This window comes from Vipera berus (assembly GCF_964194415.1).
Source record: "Vipera berus genome assembly, chromosome: 1".
Lineage (NCBI taxonomy): Eukaryota > Metazoa > Chordata > Lepidosauria > Squamata > Viperidae > Vipera > Vipera berus.
In genome coordinates this window covers 235,888,199-235,913,898 of record NC_138202.1, presented here as the reverse complement: position 1 = coordinate 235,913,898, position 25,700 = coordinate 235,888,199, and the positions used below count along the sequence as shown (strand labels likewise).

Genomic DNA, 25,700 nt, shown 5'->3' with positions numbered 1-25,700 from the left:
ATAATCACCTTTTCTCAGAGAGAAGGTGACTATTTAATTCAAGAATTTTATAAATAAATGCACGAATAAAGAGTTTATGAGAGGCCTCATGAATAACAAGTTCTTCAGTGGCAAACAGCACTTTCCTAGAAACAAAGGGACATTTGCCCACAGGCATCCCTATGTCAAGGGTTCTATAACAGGGGTGTCAAACTCAATTTCATTGAGGGCCGCATCAGCATTGCGGTTGCCCTCAAGGGGCCGGGTGGGTGTGACCTACTGGGTGGGCGTGGCCAGAGTGCGTATGGCCTACTGGGTGGGCATGGCCAGCTCTACATCGTTCGCATCAAGGGTGCCTATGGGGGTCTGGGCAGGAGTGGGACAGATCTGAGGGTCTCTGGCAGAAGGAGGGTCTCTGGGCCAGGGCCAAGGCAGTGGGGGCCGTTCCCTCACTGTTTCCAGGATGGCTTCACGGGCCACATGAAACCACTTCGCGGGCCGGATCCAGGCCCCAGGCCTTGTGTTTGACATGTCTGTTCTATAATAATCTGTCAAAATATCTATACCTTAAAATTGAGATCTCCTTTCAATGGGATCCATACGAAAGAGATTCACAGTTTTCAAGATGTATGAATTATAACTATCTTTTCACACTTGCATATTTTATAATACATTTCAAGTATCACCTCCAGGGAAGTAGTGATTCTTTTTAAGTAGAATCCTTAAACAGATATGAGATGCTATGGAGATCACTCCTGCAACGCCTGCTTGGAAACTTAACTTAGTTAACAACACAGCTGCTCCACTGAGGAGATTAGCCAATATGTGTATCACTCATAGTACTTAACAGATGCTCCGAGAGACCTTTTAATTATCTTAATGTCTACTCCAATATTATTCTAATACTGAATATCTTTTATTTTTCCAAGTTTGAGATGAGGTTAAATTTATAACTTTTTGGTTTTGTGATCTGATTTTATAATTTGTTTCTGTATGTTTTTCAGAAATAAGTTTCATTATTATTGGAAGGTAAACTATACATTTTAAAAATAATTCCAATCTGTGTCCTGGTTACCAGCCTATTCAGAAACTATTTATACAAATGATAAATAACAATTCAATTCCCTAATGTTCCATTCATGGACATAATACTCTAAGCCATTGATTCTTATCCTTGACAACTTTTAAGATGTGTGAACCTCAATTTCCAGAATTCTCCTGCCCAGCATGTTGTTTACACACTTTAAAGTTGTCAAGATTGAGACTTTTTATCTAGCTGTATCTGTCTAACATGCAGTAATGGCAAATGTTTAAATGTTAAGATACATAGACAAACATAACATGTAATCAACAGTTACTGGGAATAAAACAAAACTTGCAGATTTGTAACAGTTTGTTATGATAAACTGTGGTAAAATTAGCCATATTTGTTGTCCAATTCTGTCACACAGTAAAACCCTGATCCTCTGGACCTCTACATAGTGAACTTTAGATTCCAAGGACATTTTATTTGGATTTTAATCACAAAGGACAAGACCACTGCTTCTGAAGCAACTGGCTGCCTGTATTTGTCATTTATATCAACTTATATCATTATGTAATTGACAAGTTTTTATATTAATTTACATCATTTGGATTCAACAGATGACTATTCTTTCCCCCAAATGGTCTATTACAGGGGTCTTCAAAGTGAGCCCTTTTATGACTCATGGACTTCAACTCCCAGAATTCCTCATCCCGTTTTATTATCACTTATCTCTGCCACAAACCAAAAGGGGAGAATTTACTATTCTATAATTAATACTGGATCTCCAGAATCACAAAGTAGGATTATAAAACCTCAAAGGGAGCATTAGTTATACAGAAAATTCTTTAGGAAAAATATTGTTTACAAGGTGGAAATTTAGTTTCTTCTTGTTTTTGGTAAATCTCTTTCTTTAATGTCTGTTATTTTAAAATCAATCTAAAATGAATGAACATAACAATTCCCTGATGCCCTCACATGAAGTTTGAGATTATTTGTTTTTAAGTGATAATATGCTGAGATGGGTAAAGTCTGCAACTATACATTTTCATTTTTGATGGAACATGGTAAATGGTGCATCAAACAGAAAACAAGTTTTGCTTCTTTTGGCAAATTTAACCTTTCAGCTTGATGGAAAAGGTAATGCTGTAACATTGCATAGTTTTACAAGACATCCCCCCAAAAGGAGTAGTTTTGTAAAAGTATTATTTTAAAGGAAATGCCTGTTTCCAAATTTAAAAAATGATGTCACTTACTTTAAATCTCTAGTATGGTAAATTTATATCCACACATATACATAACATACACAGACACATATACTAATCAGTAAAGCTAAAAGACAAGTATTATCTGCAGAATTTTAAAAGGTTGGGAAATCAGTTGGGAAAAAATAACATTACATTATTAGCAAAGCCTAAAATACATTCTAAGCACTGTCATGAACCATGTGAACTGTTGGTAATATTGCTCTTCAATCTGTATTACCGTATATACTGGTGAAGATCAAAACAGTACACAGTGTACATTTTAAGAGGATGAGTGTAAAAATGTTGGTCCATCTCTCGCTATATTCATATACACAGAGAAGGGAAATGGTTTCCCTTTTTCCATATGCTTCTCCAATTCTACTGCAGATATTTGATTACTTTCCAGACATAAACAGGAAATATAAGAAGGGAAAATCTATCCATGACGTATTTGCAAATCATTTTAAACCATTGGTACTTTATGGTAACCTATATTCAAGTCACACATTAAATATTTGTAGAGCCCTAGAAGTGCTAAGTGTATTCTTTGCACTCATGTCACAGTAAAATATTCCAGTAATTTCCTGAATGTTTTTAAATATACAGTGCCTAAGATTCTCCTTTTTATATATAACAAAATGTAGAATATGAGAGAATGAACAGGAATAGCAACTAAGGCAACAACTGCTGCCCAGAGTCATCTGGAATGGGTGGCCATAACAACAATACCACTACACTACTAGTAAAAAAAATGTTATCTTTTCTCAATGAACTGGATCAGCAAAGTTGTTAACTTACCTGTAGAAAAATGACAATAAATCATTTTATTTAAATAACACCCACCATCTTAACTCCCTTTTGTTCTGAATACATTTTACCACATGATAATTTTTTGAGAACTCAAAAGCAAGCATACTATTTGTGGCTTTCTGTTAGGTGGATAATAATACTGTCCTAGAGTGGTAATTATTCTAATAACTAATATTTTTGGTCTCTTGAGGATCTTAAAATCTAGGAAAATTCATATGGGGGATTTTTTTTAAGTAGGACAATCCAGCATTTAATAGCTATCCTTGGAAACAGATTCAGTTTCCTGTAAAACTGTTGTAATGAGTGAATTACATGGTCTCCATAGTTGGTCTAAATTAATACATCGCTATGGCATTCTGGAACAGTGAAATCAAAGTCTTACTTAAAGTCTATTATAATATCCCGCAATCCTATCCCTAAAGGCTCTTTTCTCAAATTGGCTACAGAATATTGAAAATTAAGACAGCCATTGTTTGTGCCAATCTTAAATACTAAGAATCTACTTTTCTCACTTAGAAGTGAGCTGGCTCAAGGTTGACTCAGCCTTCCATCCTTCTGAGGTCGATAAAATGAGAACCCAGATTGCTGGGGACAATATGCTGACTCTGTAAACCACTTAGAGAGGGCTGCAAAGCACTAATGAAGCAGTATGTAAGTCTAAGTGCTACTGCTAATTAAAATATTGCTGACATGGTAGCAAGTACAACTCACTAGTGATACAATGCTAACAAAGCCTAATGGGATAGCAACACAGATGCAAGTATAAAGTTAGAATGGGGTGTGCTGTTAAGGATGAAAAGATGCTTCTTTGGCAGACAAGATAGAGGAGGTAGGAATAGCAGAGGCAAGGCTGGGGCAGCAGCATGGGCAAAATGGGGAGGCAAGCTGCAATTAGCATCATCATTAGTATAGCAGGTATAGTGCTAATATATAGGTAGTCCAACTGCTTCCCCAAAATTAAATAGCATGGGAGAATTCATAGGCTAATGGTCTCACTATTGATCACGATACCCCAGCACCCTCTAAGGAATCAGAACTAATATAAATTAACATCTAAAAATCCCAGCACAGCAACTTTAAAAGTGCACCAAAGTTCTGAAAGATGATTCAGGAATGCATCATCCACTTTGAGAGAAAAAAAGAATTTCCCAAAGTAATCAAAATAATCTCTATTTCACACTCAGACATGAAGCCATTATTTTAATTATTATTTTTTAAATGAAAAAAAAAGTGGGCAAGATGTTTGGGAGGAAACCAAGCAAAGAATCTGTATCCACACTGGTATCACCAGGTGGCATGTTGAGAACCCAGTTTAATTTATTATAGGATTTACATATCTAAGGTGTACATACATATAGCTTTGTTAAGTAATAGCAACCCTGAAACTAGGGACGGAAAGCTACTGGCTTAGGGTCAGCATTGTCATCTAATTGTCCTGCACAACTCACACAGAAACAAATCAAGTTGGTTGAAAAGGCCTGAATCACTCCGTCCTGCTATGATGAGAAGCTTGGTTCCTACGTTCCTTGGAGCCGTGGTGGCGCAGTGGTAAGACTGCAATAGAGCAGGCTTATTCAGTTCACTGCCAGGATTTCAATCCTGACTGGCTCAAGGTTGACTCAACCTTCCATCCTTCCGAGGTCAATAAAATGAGGACCCAGATTGCTGGGGGCAAAATGCTGACTCTGTAAATCACTTAGAGCAGACATGTCAAACACAAGGCCTGGGGGCCGGATCCGGTCCACGAAGTGGTTTCATGTGGCCCGCGAAGCCATCTTGGAAACAGTGAGGGAACGGCCCCCACTGCCTTGGCCCTGGCCCAGAGACCCTCCTTCTGCCAGAGACCCTCAGGTCTGTCCCACTCCTCCCCAGGCACCCATAAGCACCCTTGATGCGAACGATGTAGAGCTGGCCACGCCCACCCAGTAGGCCATACACACTCTAGCCACACCCACCCAGTAGGCCACGCCCACCCTGGCCATACCCCCCCCAGCCCCCTGAGGGCAACCGCAATGCTGATGCGGCCCTCAATGAAATTGAGTTTGACACCCCTGACTTAGAGTGTGCTGGAAAGTATGTAAGTATAAGGTATATAAGTCTAAGTGCTACTGCTATGCTCAGTGCAGAAGAATATTCATAAAAAGGGTGTGTGGAGAGATGTCCAGAATAAAAACTGAATTAGTTGCAGGAGAAAGGATAGAATAATATATTCCTTTCTCTGGCATTTATGGTTTTTCAGGATAGCTGGCCCAATGGGAAAAACAACAACAACCCCAACCCTTCATTAAGTCAGCACGACAATCAAGCTGAAGATTTATATCCTGAGAAATCAAACTCATATTCACACAGGATTAATGTTGATTCCTTAGGAGGGCACTAAACAAAAAAAATGCAATATTCACATGGCTCTGTGAATATTGCATTCTCTCATCAGAACGTTGTGATAACTTTCTCTTGCAAAAGAAACTCACTACTTTTAAGTAAGGCAGCACTGAATATATTTTTGTCAATTCAAATACACACATAGCTTCAATTTATTCTATTCAATATTATAGATAATTAGCTACTTACCAAGCCCCAAAAGATCAACAGTTGATTCTGATACTTTCTTAGGACTCGTTTTAAGATCAAGTTGCTGGTCTTCTTTCTTCTGAGGCTTTGTTAAAAATGAATAGAGATTGTGACAACACATATACACATGTGAAACACCACAAACAAGAGCCCCCATACAGTCTTACTTTAAATTGGAAAGATTATTAGTGTGTGTAGTAGAACACAAATAATAGACAAATTGGCCAAAAAAAAGACAGAATTCATTTCCTGCTGGTCAGAGACATTCATATACATGACTTCAACAACCTTCACAAGAACTCTTTGATTATTCTCTGCAAAAGGCCAGAGGGGAGCTGAGACAGAAAGAATACTCGTTAATTTATTCATTCATTCTTATGGTCTGTTTCAGTCACAAACAACTCTAAGCAGCACACATTTCAAAACGGGGGGGGGGGGGGAGATTATAACAACACATTATAACATAATATAAAAGAAGCAATAATACCACCTTACCAAGAAATTATCACTCTCAAAAAAACAATCACCTACTGCAAAGTGGCAATACACCATTCTATTTCACCCTGGGGGCTTTCTGAAACAGTAATCTCTTGGCAATTTTTGCAAATCTTAACAGGGTGCTGATCTGATCATTAGTGGGAAGCAACAATTTGATTACCCAATGCCAACTAAAGAGTTGTGGCGATCTGAAATGTCCTTTGGAACAAAGACTGTTAGATTACAGAGAGTACAGAGAAGAGCAACAAAGATGATTAGGGGGCTGGAGGCTAAAACATATAGGGAACAGTTGCTGGAATTGGGTATGTGTAGTTTAATGAAGAGAAGGGTGAGGGGTGACATGATAGCAGTGTTCCAGTATCTCAGGGGCTGTCACAAAGAAGAGGGAGCCAAGCTATTCTCCAAAGCACCTGAAAGCAGGACAAGAAGCAACGGATGGAAACTAGTCAAGGAGAGAAGCAACCTAGAACTAAGGAGAAACTTCCTGACAGTTAGAACAATTAAGCAGTGGAACAACCTGCCTCCAGAGGTGGTGAATGCTCCAACACTGGAGGTTTTTAAGAAGAGACTGGACAGCCATTTGCCTGAAATGGTATAAGGTTTCCTGCCTGAGCAGGGGGTTGGACTAGATGACCTCCAAGGTCCCTTCCAACTTTATTATTATTATTATTATTATTATTATTATTATTATTATTATTATTATTATTATTATTATTATTATTATTAATTATTATTATTATTATTATTATTATTATTATTATTTCTCATTTGCTTTGCTACAACACAACAGCAATATTACTTGCATATAATAATTTACTAGGATGTAGCTTTTTGAATGTCAGATAATGCGGGACAGATTGACTGATTATGTGACATCAACTCGCATCAATACTCTTAGTGACCATGTAAGCGGATGTCCAGGCTGATTTAGCCCCAATCTCATCCTTCAGGTCTTCCAGTGCTGTACCCATCATCACTGATCTTCCCCTCTTCTCTTTCTTTCCATCTTTACAGCATTATAGATGTCTCAAGAGAGTTGGGTCTTTGCATAATGTGTCTAAAATGTAATAATATGAACCTGGGTCTTTGTGCCTTGACTGCAACTCTGAATGGATTTGTTCTATGATCCTTTTGTTTACTTAGCTCTCCAATATTCTTCTCCAACACTGAAGTCCAAACGTTTTAAATCTTTACACCCTGTTTCTTTAAATTCCAACTTGGTGTCCATAAAGTGTCAGTGGGAAAACTATTGCTTGATCTGGTAGATAAAGACCTCTGAATATCTTTTCTAAGGCCTTCATTGCTAGCCTACTAATACTAATAATTCTGGATTTTTCCTTTGCTGTTGATAATCATAAAAGGCAGAAGCTATCTACCACATACATACATAAATCTATCTCTCTCTCATTCTCTATGTATCTATCTATCTATGTATCTATCTATCTATGTATCTATCTATCTATCTAGTATAGACACTCTTCTCACAGCTATTCTATGCTTGTTTGCTGCACTGTTGTCATTAGTTTGCTCTTCTTTATGTTTTTATTCATTGTGCTCCTTGACTTTCATTTCTAGAGTTTACCAATTATTTCCATTTTCACCTATCAGAGTAGTGTTATCAGCATAGTGCAAATTCTTAATATTTCTTCCTTGGTTTTTAAACACATGCTCATCTTCTTCCAAACAGGCTTACTCGTATATGGTCAGCATACAGGTTGACGATGATTAAAATCCCCACTCAGTCAAGCCATTCAATTTACTAACTATTCCCAGTAAGTAAGTTGCAGTTTCTGCAAAGATTAAAAGACAACTTGGAACATAAGCCAAATGCATATTTTAGCCTGGATCAAATCTTTGTGGAATGTGTCCAAACAGTAACAAGTTTTTTTTTTAGTGCGCATCCTCAGGAACCATTCAAAATTCGTTCCCTAGAAACATTAACTACTAGCTTTCACACAGAATTTATTTGACTATTTATGCAACTTCTAGTACAAACATTGGTGGGTGCCTTATTAACTTAGATCTGTATTCTGTTCTCTTTGCTCTATCACCAAAGAATGAAAACCAGCTTTATATGTGAACTTTCCAGCCAGATACTTACTTATTGAGTTTCTATAGTTGCCCAAGTCAAGCAATTGACTATTAGTGGTTACAGAAAATGAATGAATGAATGAATATTAGAAGAATTGTAGAGCAAGTAATAAGAGCACTTACATATATGTTCCCTCTGGGAATCTCTGTTATGTAAATGTATTAATGCTGTCTCTACTCATACAGGGGTCTGAACCTTGACAGATAAAAGGGAAGAGCCTTGGTGGAGCAGTGGGCTAATGCCTCCTTAAGTGACACCAGCTGCCTGCATTTAGTGCAGGTTCGAGTCCCACCAGGCTCAAGGTTGACTCAGCCTTCCATCCTTCCGAGGTAGGTAAAATGAGGACCCAGATTGTTGGGGGCAATTAAGCTGACTTTGTAATAATGCCGCTTGGGCCCTCCCCCCGAAAGCCCCAATAAGCAGGGATATACATAGAATGAAGGCTATTGCTAAGCACATTGGTTTGTGCTTAAATTGTAAGCCGCCCTGAGTCTTCGGAGAAGGGCGGGATATAAATGGGATTAAAAAAAAAGACTGGGCAATAGTTGTCTATATCTCTGGATCCAGGAAGAATCTCTTAAGGAAGAGATGATCAAACACCTGCAGACATGTCAAACACAAGGCCCGGGGGCCAGATTTGGCCCGCGAAATGGTTTCATGCGGCCCGCGAAGCCATCCTGGAAACAGTGAGGGAACGGCCCCCACTGCCTTGGCCCTGGCCCAGAGACCCTCCTTCTGTCAGAGACCCTCAGATCTGTCCCACTCCTGCCCAGGCCCCCATAGGCACCCTTGATGCGAACGATGTAGAGCTGGCCACGCCCACCCAGTAGGCCATACGCACTCTAGCCACGCCCACCCAGTAGGCCACGCCCACCCAGACCATACCCACCCTGCCCCCTGAGGGCAACCGCAATGCTGATGCGGCCCTCAATGAAATTGAGTTTGACACCCCTGCCTTAAGGCCATTGGTATTCACACAATGAGGTATTCACGATCTCCTGGACCCAGGAAACTACTGCTCCTCCCCAAGTGCCCAAAGAAGTCAGGTGTGGAAAGTATAGTCAGGAATATCCTTGCGCGCATCCTAGCTGCTTCCCCAGAGATAACAGGCCAAAAGAAAACCCAGATTATCTGGCCAGCTGATACTCAATCATCACACAAGACCTTACCCAAGTGGAGTCTTAATGAGGGTGAATTTGAGAGATTGTTATCAGTAATATGTCAAACAAACTGGTCAAAGCAGCAAGGTGATTAATCAAAAGGGAGTTGGCTACCCGACAGAGCGCTGACCACTTGTTGCTGTAATGAGAGGAAATTTAAGAATGCTATACCCTTATTGCTATAAAGCAGGTCTAACATTTGGTAACACCCACCCCCCCGCCCACCAGTCAAATTCAGTTACACAGTATTTGTTCATCATCTATGCTCTTGCATTGCTTTAGCTTTTCCTTGGAAAACCCAGGGATCAGCCACTCAGGGGAGATTTCATCAAAGGCCAAGTCACCACCTCTTGCTAGTCACAGACCAGGCATTTGCTTCCTAGTTTGTCAGGAAAATCTTAAAAGTGCTGCTGGAAATCAGAGAGTTTGGTCTGGTATCTGGGCAGACCATTAAAGCAGATCTGACCCTGCAGAGGAAAAGGATGTCAAGTCAATCACACCTGGACCAGGAATTGATTTGACCAAATGGTCAAGGATCATTTCAAGTGCCAATATTGCTACCACCTCTGTTTATTTTTTTTACCTAGAAATGTTAAAACTTTTCAGCTCTAGCTCAATCAAATTCAGAAATTACATATCCCACCGGAACAAAGAAAAGATCATTGAGCATATCCGCATGCAAATGCTCCTCATGAGTAAACCATGGAAACTGCCATTTTAATGGTTGGCTTATGAATGGATTGGCTGGAAGCTCATATCAAGCTCATATTGCAAAGCAGCATATATGGACATCAAGCTTGACAAAGCCTTGTATCTTAATCATTTTTTGGATTTTTTTGAGGAGGTGGGCATGGTGGAAAAATTAAGACCTTTTGGACAGCAAGTTTTATTGTATTCATTGGGTAGGTTTTCACTTATTTAAAAGATAATGATTCAAATTTGACTTCAAAAGTTTTAAAGACATTTTTTATTTTAGACTATGCCGCAAAAATGTGCTTAATATATGGATTTTGGAAGGTTAATAATGGATTAAGGAGGCAGAGAATTATAATTTTGAATTACATATTTTCTCATGGAAATAGGAGACTAGTTTGGATTTTCTTATAAGGGCAATGGTGGGATTCAGCTGGTTCGCACAAGTCCGGTAGAACTGGTAGCTAATTTTTTGTTGACTTCGGCAAATTAGCTGATGCCCTAGCCTAGCCCTTTTTTTGCAAGGCCCAGAATGGACCACTGGTTCTACAAATTCCATTGCTGTTCAAAAGCACTTTAAAGGATGGACAGTCACTTCCAAAAGCATATTCGCAAAATCAAATATTCATTTCTAATTTGATATAATTAATCACACTGCTTTGACTAACTGCTGCCAAATGGGCTAAATTGGTCAGGGTATTTCAGTTCTTAAGTTTTATACTTTTGTCCACTTCCATTAAACTCTAATCTTAACACCTCATGCAGAAATGAAAGAAGCAGATAATACTTGAATATGACTTACAACTCTAGGAAAAAAGTTTCATATAAGACAATGGAGAAATAAGGATAAGCAAGATGTCAACGCTGCTAACACTGGATGGGAATGAGAACTGTGAGATTACCTATAGGACCCAAGCCCCCTCTTAACTCGACTGATGTTACCGAAGAGTTTAGCCCATCTAACAAGCTAGCGAAGATAGCTGCTCTGCTTCAACCAGGTGAGCCACTCATCCCCAGCAGGTACCGGGACCTAGTGGAGGTGTTTAGTGAGAAAGAATGTGACACCCTGCCTCTCCACTGGCCTAATGATTGCTCCATTGAACTGTTCCCGGGAGCTAAACTCCCACGACTGAGGATGTACCCCGCTTGAGATGGAGAAAATGCAGCAGAATGTGAACAAGAACCTAGCAAGAGGGATTTATTGAACGGGCCAAATCTCAGGTGGGAGCCCCGGTGTTATTTAAAGAAAAAAAACGGGGGTGCAGTTTACAGCCAAGTTTTGGAAGGGTTTTCTTAAGCTAAGTGGCTTGTCTCTCAAGGACTGTCAACGGCTTTTCACCTGTCTACCAATGGGGTGGCTGAATCTGTGAACTCAATGGTAGAGCAGTATGTCAGATGCTATGTGGATTATCAGCAGACAAACTGGACTGACCTCCTCCCTTTTGCAGAGGTGGCTTACAATAACTCTGTTCACAGCAGCACTGGTTTCACACCTTTTAAAGTGGCCACAGGAAAACAGTTCAGCCCAATACCTGCATATCCACAGGGACCCCTCACTTCCCAAACTCTTGATCAGTGGGTGAGGGGGTAGGAAGAAGTCTAGAGAACCATGAAAATTGCTTTGAAAAAGGCTTTTACGACATATAAAAAAGCAAGCAGATAAAAAGAGAACTCCTCAAAGGCCATTCCAAATTGAGGAAAAGGTTTATTTGTCCACAAAATATTTACGGCTTAAGTTACCTAGTAAGAAGTTATGCCTGAAATACTTAGGACCCTTCCCCATGGTAAGGATCATTAACCCGGTCACGATAGAATTAAAGCTTCCCAGACTCTTAGGGAAAGTCCACCCTGTGTTCCATTGTAGCCTGCTGAAACCTTTTCGGGATTCCACCTTACGACCTCCCCCCAAGAAGGCACCAGGACCTCTCATAGTAGCAGGACAGACTCACTATGAAGGGAGGCGTATTCTTGATTCTAGACTTTTTAAAGGGAAGCTACAGTACTTGGTGCAATGGAAAGGGTATCCGTTGTCTGAAGCCACCTGGGTAAAAGCTAGCAATGTAAAAGCTGACAGACTCATTGATAAATTCTATAAGAAACACCCTAACAAACCAAAAGACAACCCCTAACATATGATTTTGTCTGCACTACAGGATTTGTCCTTTTTGTAAAGGGGGGCGCATGTCAACGCTGCTAACATCGGATGTTCTTGTTCTGACAACAGATGAAAATGCAACTATTTTCTCTAGGCTTTTAGGATTAGTTGGTGCTGGGAGAGGGGGATTGCAATGAGAGTTCAGTTAGTCATAATAATAATAACTCTGCCGTGGGAATCCAAGGACAAAATGGGTCCGGAGCTGATAATGTTTTGGCGGGCTGGAGAGCTGGGGAGAAAGCCCGCGCTTCAAGCTAATTGTGGAATGTGATTTATGACTGTTTATTAGGGGTGGGAATTGTACTTTGTTACTTTGTATCCAAGGCAGGGGAATTTAGTTTTGGGGTTCAACTATGTAGTGCCGATACTGTGTTTCCTGAATAAAAGATTCTTTAAAGAAAATAATGCCTCAAAGTTCTTTTGAAGGGTTTCATCTGTTGGAACCATGACACAATATTTCAGACCGAACATTTTCTACAAGGATCATAAGCAATTCTTTGGTATGCTGCAACATAAGATATACCAGTAATAAGAGATATTATTATTATTCATATACTGTATGAATGCAGAGTTTAAATTTATTAGCATACAATTCTTCCTGATTAAAGAATTAAACATTACATCAACAGAATTTAATCCCAATGGATTTTTCACATATGGGTTTTAAAATAACAAGACATAGAAAAACACTTTTTAAAACCAATATTTGCAGAAGTAGAATGTGGCCAAATGTCATGCTCTTCTAAGGCATAATCCGAGATCATTTTCAAAGCACAAGTCAGCTCTTCTCAGCTTAGCATTTCCTTGTTACTACAGGAGATATTTAAAGTTGCTTGTAATGTGTTCGTTGATCCAAGACAGCACTGCATAGTGAAATTATAAATATACACTGCATTCTAAATGCAAACAGACTCTACAAACAATACTCAGTTTGCATCAAATGAATATGCCTGGAATCTCTCTATAGGTTTTCAATCATAAAAGGAAACGAAAATTTAATTCCACAGTGCTTTTGAAGTTGAATCAAGTAAGCCTTCCAATGCTCACTGGAACAGCGTAACAAAAGAGCACTTAATGCTACTGCACGTTATTCAGCAGAGACAGCCAATGAATAATTAAGCCAGGCAAAAAGCATGTCCTGAACTCTGAAAATTGCCGCTTTTCAAAATTACAAAACTCATGCAAGCAAAATAATAAACAGGGAGCAGCAAACACAGCAGCTGGCTTCACTAAATATGTTCTTAGTACCAGCTGAATTGAAACAATAATCATCAGAGTTGTGATTTTCAACTAACGTAATTATCAGGCATAGCAATATGAAAGAGGTGAACATCAGGAGATGTATGCTATTTGTACCAAGCACAAGCAAAAGACCTAGAGTATCAATAGTAATGTCTGTAGCTTATTTTATTGTTAATACTTTTTATTTACTTGCTCTTTCTAAACTAATGATTCATAGTGTCATTAAGGCTGGGCTATACTGAGCGTAACACAGAAGTGCAGTCACTGAAATATAGGCACCCACCCACCATGTGTTCAACCAGCAGATAAAATAAACACTGTTTTGGTTGTGTTTTTTTTTTAAAAGTCAGGAACAAAGCACCAGCCAGGAATGACAGACTTGATTATTTAAAGAATATTATTGTAAGGGAAAAGGTAAGTGTTTCTTGGTTTATGTTATGAAGCAATCAAAGGATCACAAACAGAAAAAGAAGCACACACGTATCATCTTTCCCTGTGAATCTGACGCACTGAAGAGAAGTCAGGCTCTATTCATGTTGCACTGCAAACAGATGCAGAGGAAATGATGTATCCCAGGAAAGTTAAAACCTTTTTTCAGTTCACATTCAAATTGAGACGAACCAGCATAATTCTGATGTAACAGAAGAAGTAACTTGGGTAGAAGCAACCAACAACTAATCGCCGATATAATGGCTGATTGCTAACCCAATAAAGGATAAGCTATAATTATCATCATTTACGTGATGAACCCCTTGACAGCTAGAGTGAAAGGCTGAAAGGCAATAAATTTGCACTAGAAAACAATGCTGGTCCATTAATAAATGAAAGTAATATGTGTATCAGAATTAAAGAAATGTAAGTTATTGAGGTAAAAGTTTAACAGAATTGAGTCCCTCCTCCTTTCTCCAATATCTGCTGTTTAGACCAGAATGGCTAGTCCCTTTCCCCACCACCACCACCAAATTTGGCCAATTACAGATTATTTATTAATCGTCATGCTTAGAAATAGAAAGAAGTCAGGTATGCTGAGGAAGAATTGGTTTGGGACAGAGGCCAGCGGTCCTTCATGAAAGGAAATTGCATGGATAATTATAAATCTGGAAGTTGGGAGATAATGAAAGAGAACACTCAGAAAAGAATGGGATATAGAAAGGAGAATGTGAAAAGGGAGGCGAAGAAAGAATAAAAAGAACAACAGAGAATATTAAAGGTAAGAAGGATAGCATGGTGGCATAAAGTGCAGTTGGGTAGACTGCAAGATCATCTGGGGCAACAGGTGAATGAAAACAGGTAAGATGGTAGCAACAGCATTGCAATGCAAGTCTGAATCTTTTGGTTTTACATTTTGTTCCAATGAACTAGCTAGCCTGAGCCAGAACTGACTCCTTCAGGATGATTAATCAATTTAAGATGGTATGCTCCAGATACCACACAGATTTGCTCAACAAGCACCTGGAAGCAGGATGGGGTGCTCTTCCATGACTCTGGTTAGCTGCTAGGATATGGGATAACTTATGCTCGATCTTAGATCCCAAGGAACCCCTTGATTTACTAAGAAGCTCTAGGACAGGGGTCCCTAACCTGTGGTCTGCAGCCCAGTACCGGGCCATGCCCTGTTGACCCCAGGAATAGCTGGCGAGCTCTGCCCCACTTGCAATTGCACTGCCGTGAGGGCACTACTGGCCCCATTTGCACATGCGCAGAGATGCTAGTACTGCCAACATCACACAGGCGCCAGCAGCCTGTTTGCACATGCGCACACAAGCATGCAGGCCATGGGTGCATGCAGCCCACTTGTGCATGTGCGTGCATGCTACTGCCGTTGTGCATGCACATTTCCTGCTGCTCTCTTTCCTTCCAGGCTGCCAAGACCGAAAGGTTGGGAAATTCTGCTCTAGGAGATGAAGGAGCAGAAAAGATGAAGTATATGCCTCAGAAACAGAATGCATAGAGTTGAGTATTGGTACACACTCAAGTAATTTACCAGAGCCACTTGCAACATTCTCTGCCAGTTTCCTGACTGAGTTTGCTTATGGGAAACTGGCAGGGAAGAACACAAACGACAATAATGTCACCATGGGATGCTGCAAATGTTTTAAGTGCAAGCCGGTTGCCAAATCACAATTATATGAAAGGACTCGTGTGTGTGTGTGTGTGTGTGTGTGTGTGAGAGAGAGAGAGAGAGAGAGAGAGAGAGAGAGAGAGAATACATGTGCTGTGACAAGAACCAGTTGTTAACTTTCCTTTTTCAGAGTTGTTGTAACTTCAAAGAGTCACTGAATGAATGGTCGGTAAGCAAGATCTACCTGTATTTTATTTATGCTGCTTTGTTTCACTATTACCATGAAAACTATATGCTAGTGTGAGCAAAGTAGATGATATGAATAAAAAAAAACTTATAAAAACTTTTTGGGAAAAAGCTGTAAACTATAAATAAAAGCAAGGAATTTAAAACATGGCAATTTGAAACAGGATGTTGAGAACAGGCTGGACTAGAGGGTAATACTGATGTCATAGGATTTGCCCATTTTTATTAACAAAAGTACAAGTCATACAAAACAAAATAATTTTCATCCCTTTACCCCTTCTCTATGTCCTTGTCCAAGGTCAAAAGTAATTTTTTTTAAAAAAAATGGCAACAGTGACAGTACAGCTCATAAAACAAATTTAGAACTCTCAAGATTGTTGTTACTCAAGCCAGGATCTCTCTTATTAAAAAAAAGCACAACTACTCCTTTCAAGATAAACTATCAGCTATTATTAGTACAGAAGGAAAATTGCAAGAAGACACCTAACACCCTACTCCGACTAAAATAATGAAAAAGTTATTATTTTCCTTGTGAATTCATTTTTTTAGAGGAACCATCACAAACCTTTTACACTGTTAACCTTTCCGGCTGCAATATCCATGCAATTCATGCTATTAGGAAAAAAAATAGTCTCCCTCCAGCTAATCTTATTTCCTCATGACTATATAAACATAAACATTATCTGGACCCGTACCAATCGGGCTTCAGGCCCGGACACAGCACGGAGACGGCATTGGTCGCGCTGGTGAATTATCTCTGGAGGGCTAGGGACAGGGGTTGCTCCTCTGTCCTGGTCCTATTAGATCTCTCAGCGGCTTTCGATACCATCGACCATGGTATCCTGCTGCGGCGTCTCAGGGGGTTGGGAGTGGGAGGCACCGTTCTACGGTGGTTCTCCTCCTACCTCCAGGGCCGCTCGCAGTCGGTGTTGACAGGAGGGCAGAGATCCGCCCCGAGGTCTCTCATTTGTGGAGTCCCTCAGGGGTCGGTTCTCTCGCCTCTCCTGTTCAACATCTATATGAAGCCGCTGGGCGAGATCATTCGTGGTTTTGGGGTGGGGTATCACCAGTACGCTGATGATACCCAACTTTTTCTTTCCACCCCGAACCAACCCAGTGATGCCCTCTCCGTGATGTCCCGGTGCCTGGAGGCGGTTCAGGTCTGGATGGGGAGAAACAGGCTTCGTCTCAATCCCGCCAAGACTGAGTGGCTGTGCATATCGGCGTCTCGGGTTAACCAAGTTATTCCACCTCTAATGATGGGGGGTGAGGTGTTACCCCCCCGTTGATAGGGCTCGCAACTTGGGCGTCCTCCTGGATTCACGGCTCAATTTTGAAGATCACATAGGAGCCGTGACCAGGGGGGCTTTTGCACAGGTTCGCCTGGTGCGCCAGTTGCGTCCCTATCTGGACCGCGACGCCCTACGCACAGTCACTCATGCGCTTGTGACCTCCCGTTTGGACTACTGTAACGCTCTCTACATGGGGCTGCCCTTGAAGACCACTCGGAGGCTTCAACTGGTGCAGAATGCGGCCGCGCGAGTTGTAATGGGGGTCTCCCGATACTCCCATGTAACACCTCTACTCCGCGAGCTGCATTGGCTTCCGGTTGCCCTCCGGGTGAAATTCAAGGTGCTGGTTATTACCTATAAAGCCCTACATGGCCTGGGTCCGGGTTATTTGAGGGAACACCTGCTGCCGGCATCAAACGCCCTTCGCCCAGTGCGCTCCCACAGGGAGGGTCTGCTCAGGGTTCCGCCGGTGAGAGATTGCCGGCGGGTGACACCCAGGGATAGGGCCTTCTCAGTGGGAGCGCATGCCCTCTGGAACCAGCTGCCGGTGGAGTTGAGGACTGCTCCCGACCTCCGATCATTCCGCCGGGGCCTGAAGACCTGGCTCTTTGAGCTCTCGGGCCCAGGCTGAGGAGAAAATTTTAACTGGGGTTTTTAGTGTACAGGGTGAATTTAATGCTTTTTAACTGGTTTTAACTTTTGTATGTTTTGATTTTTAATTCCCTGTAAACCGCCCTGAGTCCTCAGGGAAAGGGCGGTATACAAATGCAACTAAATAAATAAAATAAATAAAATAAACGTCCATATCATTCGCTTCAATTTTCCAATTTTTCCCCCTACTTTCCAATGTAGTTTATAGCCCAGGCATTTCCTGGAAGTTTCTTTTTAAGATGTTAAGACAATTCATATTTTAAAGCACAATTGTACAAAATATTCAGATTTAATGCTTCTGAAACTAGTTAAGTCAAGTGATCTTAACTAAAACTATGAAAAGTTATTTTAGCCAAAAGGCCAAGACTTGTAACAGTAAGAGAATCAAATAAAAAAAAAACCTGCAATGAATTTACAACACTATGTACTATTAATTATGAATAATGATATAATCTTAAAACATACAAATAAACCAATCTTACTTTTTCAATTCCTAAGTTTTTCAAAGTTTTTTCTGGTTCTTTGTCCCTTTTTTTCTCTTCTTTCTTCTTTTCTTTTTCCTTCTGTGGAAAGATGTTCCATTAAACATTATTATATTGTATATAATAAATCTTTAAAATGTCAGTTATATTAACTTCTAAAACTTAATTGAAATATCTATTTCAGAAAGACATGTATTTCTATCAGAACTGCAATCTTCATATATTATGTATATATGGGTCTATATATGTACTATATGATATCTTAAGAGTTACATTACAAGGCTCACCTGACCATATACTACATTTGCAAGCACTTCAAATATCTAATATATTAAGCATACTCCCCTTAATATGCAGCAGAAAGACTAGAAAATTGAATATATCTCTTCTCTATTTTCCATTGGCTTTCTCCATAGTCTCATCATAGTAATCCTTTCCACTGCTATTGGTTTTGTGGGATTTTGAGACTTATAGATCATTTTATCCTGAGATGTTTGGCTAACAGGAATTGATAGCATGGTTTATTTAGCTAAAAACTGTCAGAGATGGTATGGGAATTACTGTTCAGTCCTGATGTCATTACACCAGAAGATTTCTAAAAGGTTGTATACTGCATTCTTACATCTTCTATATAAGATGTCATCAGAAAAACACTTGGAGCACTGAGATTAGGTTTCGCGATAATGCTGATAATACATAGTGCCTGTGATCTGATGATTGGGATACATGTCAGACAGATTATTATAACATGTTCTATACAGGATGTCACTTTTAAAGAGTTCAAAAACTTCACCCCACATACTTACCTGATGTGTACCTTAGGATTCCCATATCACTGATTTTGAACCAATTGTCCTGGCTTTCAATTTGTTTCCAACACAATTGATAATGTTAATATTGATCAATAAAGGCTTCTCTATCAATGAACACATAATTCTGACTTTCTGCATTGCAAGGCTTCCTCTTTCTTCGATGAAAATGTAGATTCTAAGCTTACTCCCAGAGACTCAGGTATGTCTCATGATTTAAAAAGGACAGGTTGGATAGTATATAAAATAGAACCCTTTTTGTGGCACCTCGCCAATTCTAGCTATTTTAATAGTAACTATCCTGCTACAGAGATGTTTTTATTTTTGCCCTTATTTCACTATACTATTTTATTTGTTGCATTTTTTAAAAATTGCACAATGCGCTGAATGTCTTAAAAAGCATCAGCATGATTCAGAAAATGACTATATAACAATACATTTGAATGTGATTATGTGGTTCATCTGACAAGGGATTAGTCTTCAGTCATTTTGATTGTTTGTGTAGGTTCCCCCCCCCAGCCTTAAAGGAGTGAATGGCCTGCAAATACTCTAAACAAACAAACAAGCAAACAAATAACTAAAAGCCTACAATTCCAATTCAAGCTCTATATGAAAACCCCAGTGGACGTAATTTAAACCAGGTTCAAGACTAACAAAACAATAAAGAGGTAGTCCAAGATACTGCGGCCGGCTCTCATTTTGGAAAGTATGTGGAATTGACATTTTCATTATTTATACAAAGACAGCCTAAAATCCCAAATCAAATCACTTGGAAATAAGTGTTATTGAAATGAAAGGATCTTATTTCAAAGAAAACATGTTCAGGATGGAGGATTACTGAATGAGTACACAGACGACTGAAAATGAGGAATGCTTTCTATTAATTAATAATTCGTTTTCAAAATTATGCTAATAACTTGGCAATTCTGCTTGGAATCCATTATCTTCATAACAATAATTATTTTGAGGAAATCTATCTAAGAAACAATTTAAGTTGCAAATCTAAGCGTCAACACTATAACATTGGATGTTTCCGCTCTGACAACTGATGGAAATTGCAGCCTTTTTTATTTTGCTTTTAACATGCTTTTTCTTCTGTTTAGAAATTAGGCGTTGAAGGGGGGATGGGGTGAATGCTTGAGCTCAGCTAGCCATAATAACAATGCAGCTCCATGGGAACTCAAGGACACAAACCGATAATGTTTTGGCGGGCTAGGGAGAGAGCCCGCGCTCCTGGCTAATTGGAGAATGTGATTTATGACTGCTTTGTGGGGGTGGGACTTGCAATTTGTTACTTTGTATCTGGGGGAAAGGAATCTAGTTTTGGGTTCAACTATGTAGTGCCAATCCTTTTGTTTCCTGAATAAAATGTTCTTTAAGGAGGAATTCTTGCCTTGAAGTTCTTTAATGGGTTTCATCTATCAGAACTATGACGCTAGGACAGACTTGTATGCTATTATGAAATGGTTCAAGCTGACCTGTTAAAAGTCCAAGGAGAAATTCTTTTTGGATGGATTTACAACATGCAATACAATAACATTTACGGTTTGACTTAAAATACTTTTAGTCCTACCTAAGACAAATTACAAATATATATCAGAATATAATTCCATTTTGGCTGAATTTGCATTATGCTAAAAGCCATGCATCATAGAAACCACAATGAACAACTACAGCTAAATTCACACACAGTAAGCCACAAACAAATGCATTAGCCTGCATATAGCCATTCAGAACAAAAGTAGAACACATCTGCACCAAACACAACATAAACACCAAGAAGAGGGAATACCTCCATTTTGCTTTGCTCAGAGGCAGGTTGCAGAGAAGGAGAAGATGTTTGAGGCTGAGCAGCATCAGAGGAAGACATCTATACAAAGCAGATGAAAGATGAAAAAAGACAATATGACAGGCAACGGTAAAGCCACCAGCATATTTTATTGCTTTCAATTTTTGAGAAGAGAAGAGAAGAGAAGAGAAGAGAAGAGAAGAGAAGAGAAGAGAAGAGAAGAGAAGAGAAGAGAAGAGAAGAGAAGAGAAGAGAAGAGAAGAGACGAGACTAAGTTTAGGCTAATTTTGCTACTGAAAATATTTTTAAAAATTCTGTTTCAAACAAGATAAATGAGTGTCAATGACTTCTTCAGTTCAACCTAGTATTTAACTGGAGGTACATAAATTAATTATTACATAGAATGCTACACAGATTCAACTGCCCTTTCAAAATTTACTAAAGACATTTTTAAAGGTTAAAATCTGATCAGGGTATAGTAAATGCTCAAATGGATGAATCTGCTAGAATATAAAGTAAGAACTGAAGTCTGATAAGATCACATCACTAACACAAGAGAAAATAATTAAGCCTCTCATCCCATTGTTCAGTTTTATCCAGCATGACTCATGAATTATTAATGTCCTGAACTAAAAAAAGGATACTATCCTACAGGAGTAGAGAAACAGGCAAAGGAATCTTTGTTTTTGCTCATTCTAGCGGATTTATTTAATGAAGGAAAAAATAATAATAATGCTAAACGAAATATATAACTACCTAACCCTAACCCTAACCCTCTTTTGAAAGCAAGGAGAAACTATTGTTAATCAACAAGAGCCTTTTAATCATAAACTAACAAGCATATTATAAGGAAGTTTGTAATTTTGTGAGCATTTCTACATAATCCACAATCTGTTGTATTATTTTCTGCTTTACCCACAGTATTGCTCAGTCAGTGTAGGAATGCAAGTGATCGTCATACATGAGACATCCACAAATGTTCATGTTACCATACACAAGCACAATCAAAAAGACTTGTCTTTTGTTAACTGTGGGTAGCAATAAACTTTAATTTTTCCCCAAATTCGAATCTTAAAAACTTTTCAACATGGAACAGAAATTACACAGGAAAGACAACTTTAAAATTACTTCTTCCTGTATTCATATTTTAAGTATATTCCATTTGTAGTCTCCCTACTGCATTGCCTCCTATTCAGTCCAATTAGAATTGTAGCAAACCATGCAGGTAATGGGACATAGGAATCTTGTACCAGAAGAATGATTACTTAGCCAAATACTGGATCTACTTTGACTGGCAGTAGCTCCTTCAGAAATGAGCAAAACCTTTTCTTAGGCTTGCGATCACCTTATTTATCAAATACAATGTTCTAAAGCAGGGGTCTCCAACCTATGGTCTGCAACCCACTACCAGGCTGTGGCCTGTTGGCCACTGGAATAGATGAGCACCCCTACTTGTGGTAGCGCCGCCATGTGGGCATTAGTGGCCCCGTATGCGCATGCGCGGGTGCGCTAGCACCATCACCAACGTCACGTGGGTGCTAGCAGCCCATTTGCAAGGGCACCAGCACACCGTGGGCATGCGTGGCCTGCTTGGGCATGCACGCTAGCGTCAATGCTGTGTGTGCACCCATTTGCACATACATGGGCTGCACGTGTGCATATTTCCCTGCTCCTCCCTTTCCTTCTGGGCCGCCAAGCTGGAAATTCCTGCTGGCTCAAGAATTCTGGGAGTTAAAGTCCACAAGTCATAAAGGGGCCATAGCTCCCCATTCCTATTATAAAGGGTCCAACCTCAGTCAGGACAAGGTGATTGCAGAAATGTTTACGCCACAACTGCTGTACTATGACAATAGGAAACATTGTTTAAGATTTACTCTAAGCAGGCTTACTCAATATGAGTACTGATACTGTGAATATCAGCTCCCAGGATTATTCAGTCAACATAGCTATTGCTGAAGATGTTTAAAGTTGATATAGTCCAGGGGTGTCAAACTGCGTCATCCGGAAGCCACACCCACCCCATTGCCGGCAATGGCAAAACAGTCCCAATACGTCTCGCGACGTCATGTGACATCGCGGGTTTGACATGTCTGATATAGTCGGTCCTCAACTTATGATCAATCACACATTCATTAAGTGAACTAGGTTTCCCCCATTGACCTTGCTTGTCAGAAGCTCCTTGGGAAGGTTGCAGTGGCAATCAGGTGACCGAGAGGACATTGTGACAGTCTTAATTACGTGCAAGGACTAATCACAAGTCACTTTTTTCAGTGTTACTGTAACTTGCAAATGGTCCTTGAATAAATGGTCATAAGTCAAGGACTACCTGTCATTGAAATCCAGCTAGAGGAAGACTGCTTTAGGTGTGCCTCTCAATTTATTCTTCCCATATGGCTCACAGAAAGGCCAGACCTAACTTTTTTCCTCCCTTCTAGCATCACTGCACAGCCTATACCAGAGATAAACAATGCAACACCATGGACATCAGTATGCATGCACAGTTCTAATAATGCCGTCTCATAGGGACATCTGCCTCAATTTATCTTCTTAAAAGAGTCCATTTAATTAATAAACGCCAGATAAGTGTACAATAAAGCAAAGAGATCAGTATCACATTTATCTAGAATAATGCTTTTGGAGTTTGTGCTGAGCTCGGAGGATTTTTTTTAAAAAAATAAGCAAGTAAGTAGTGCAGACCAGCACTTTTATGTGGAAGTGAGACTCCTTGCTTAGGAAAAACATTTGAGGTGAAAGGAGCAGAAGCAGGCAAACAAGGACCTCTATCATTTCCCTTCTGATAAAATTGAGTGTCTTGTGATCAATCTTACTCACTATGATAACCAGTTTATAAGGAGAGAAGTTTTTCTGCTTCCATGATGAGACCATTCTACAGCATGGGTACCAAACTTGATCGCATCACGTGACGTATTGTGACGTATTGCAGAGCCGGGGTGGGCATAGCCTGTGCATGACACATCCGGTCCATGGGCCACCAGTTTTGACACCCCTGATCTACTGTGTGCTCTTTGAATTACAAAAGCCTCAAAGATTTCCTGAAACTGTTCTACTACAGTTTATGTCGACTACACACTATTTTTTAGTAAAGGCAAGTGGCCAGTCCTGCAAGGAAAATCCAATGTATACAACGCTTTCTGAGTAGAAAAGTATCAAGGAACTATAACCCAGAGAACCCAGAGAATTAGGTACTGAGTTCCCATCTCAAGCGCAAGCTGCAAACAGGTAGTCCTCAACTTACAACCATTTGTTTAGTGGCCATTCAAAATTATAATGGCACTGGAAAAAGTGATTTATGACCGTTTTTCACACCCCCAAGACCATTGCAGCATCCTCGTGATCACTCAATGAAAATTTGGATGCTTGGCGACTAGCATGTATTTATGACGTTTGCAGTGTCCTGGGGTCATGTGATCGCCTTTTACGACAATGAGGAAGCCAGGTTCACTTAACAACCATGTGACTAACTTCACAACTGATAAATTACCCTATTTCCACTATGAATTAATTGAAATATTCATTCTTTTTGCATTAATAACAGCAGATCTATCCTGTTCTTCTGCACTGTGTTTCCATACCCTGTTCCAGATTTTTCCACTCTTCTTACAGCCCTTAAACTAATATAAGCACCTAATGTATTGTCCTTAGGGATTAAGATTAGAGTTAGATTCTATTTCAGACTCTGTAAACTGTCTAACAAAAGTAAAGTACTCAGAAACAGTGTTCATGTTTCACAACATACCATCCTGTACATTTAGAGGTGAAAGTTCTCACTGAATTAAGCCCTCAAATATCCATCAAGATATTTAATTATCTATACAAGTAAAACCAAGTATACAATTATAGCAATGGAGATAAGTGTTACTAAAATTTGTTTCTATTATAATGGGATTACTTCTCTGGTATATATTTAATACCTCTTCTTAGATGTATGTAATACTATTTATAGTATTAATATTATTAATAATAACATTGTATTAATAATATATTTCATACCTCTTGGATATAGATATATATCCAAGCTTATATATATATATATATATAGCTTATATATATATATATAAAAATCCCATTTATATCCCGCCCTTCTCCAAAGACTCAGGGCGGCTTACAATCTAAGAAGCACAAATCAATGTGCTTAGCAATATGAATTAACATTAATAATATTTATATTATATAATTATGTTTTCATGTGCACATATTACTTCAGAGTAATTCAGAGAATAATAATTTATATTTACTTACACTGGTGACATGGGTGGCATTTTTGTCATAGTATTTTTTCTTCTCGTACTTATCCCTGATAAAAAACTCCACAGCTCTGAATAAGTTAGTTTAAGGAAAAGACAAAATAAGAAAACAAAAAAAAGATGCATGCATATGCGTGCACAGAGACAAACATACACACAAAAGCTATCATACAACAAAAGTTTCCAGTGCAGAAACTGTAATTTTATATAATAATTCTAAAGCCAGAACTGAACTGCTTCAAATTTAGGATGCCTATTCAATATTCATTAGTATACTAGAATGTTCTTTCTCATATTTGATTTTGTAAAGGCACATTTTCATAATTTTATAACCTTGGTATAATCATTTTGATACATGACAAATACCACATATTTTCTCCAATTTTTCTATTCAGACTAAAGTTTAAAAATGGGAGTTCATTTTTTTTTACTAATATAGCCCCACTTGCACAATATGCTTTACAAAGCTGTATTTCATCACTTCCCCTCAAGGCGCTAGAATAAATTAAACTTGTCATTCCAAGCATATTCACTAACGGAAATTAGAATTTATGATGGATCTATAGCTTTATTTAGATTTCTTACTGATTGGATTCGCTCTTGCTCAACTAGTTTGGAAAACTGGAAGCATGG

The 25,700-nt window shown here is 39.2% G+C and overlaps 1 protein-coding gene across 3 annotated transcripts in view; it reads right to left on the bottom strand.

Annotated features, from left to right (window-relative positions):
- SMAP1 (small ArfGAP 1) overlaps positions 1 to 25,700 on the bottom strand; it is a 70,260-nt gene that overhangs the window by 20,054 nt on the left and 24,506 nt on the right. For 2 of the 3 annotated variants that reach the window (XM_081335943.1, XM_081335945.1), the window contains exons 4-7: positions 25,063 to 25,138; positions 20,806 to 20,883; positions 18,205 to 18,285; positions 5,632 to 5,716 (exon numbers count right to left, since the gene is read on the bottom strand). In XM_081335943.1, the coding sequence (XP_081192069.1) occupies positions 5,632 to 5,716; positions 18,205 to 18,285; positions 20,806 to 20,883; positions 25,063 to 25,138 (320 nt within the window). The remainder of the gene's footprint in view (positions 1 to 5,631; positions 5,717 to 18,204; positions 18,286 to 20,805; positions 20,884 to 25,062; positions 25,139 to 25,700) is intronic. The other variant, XM_081335944.1, reaches the window with a different exon arrangement.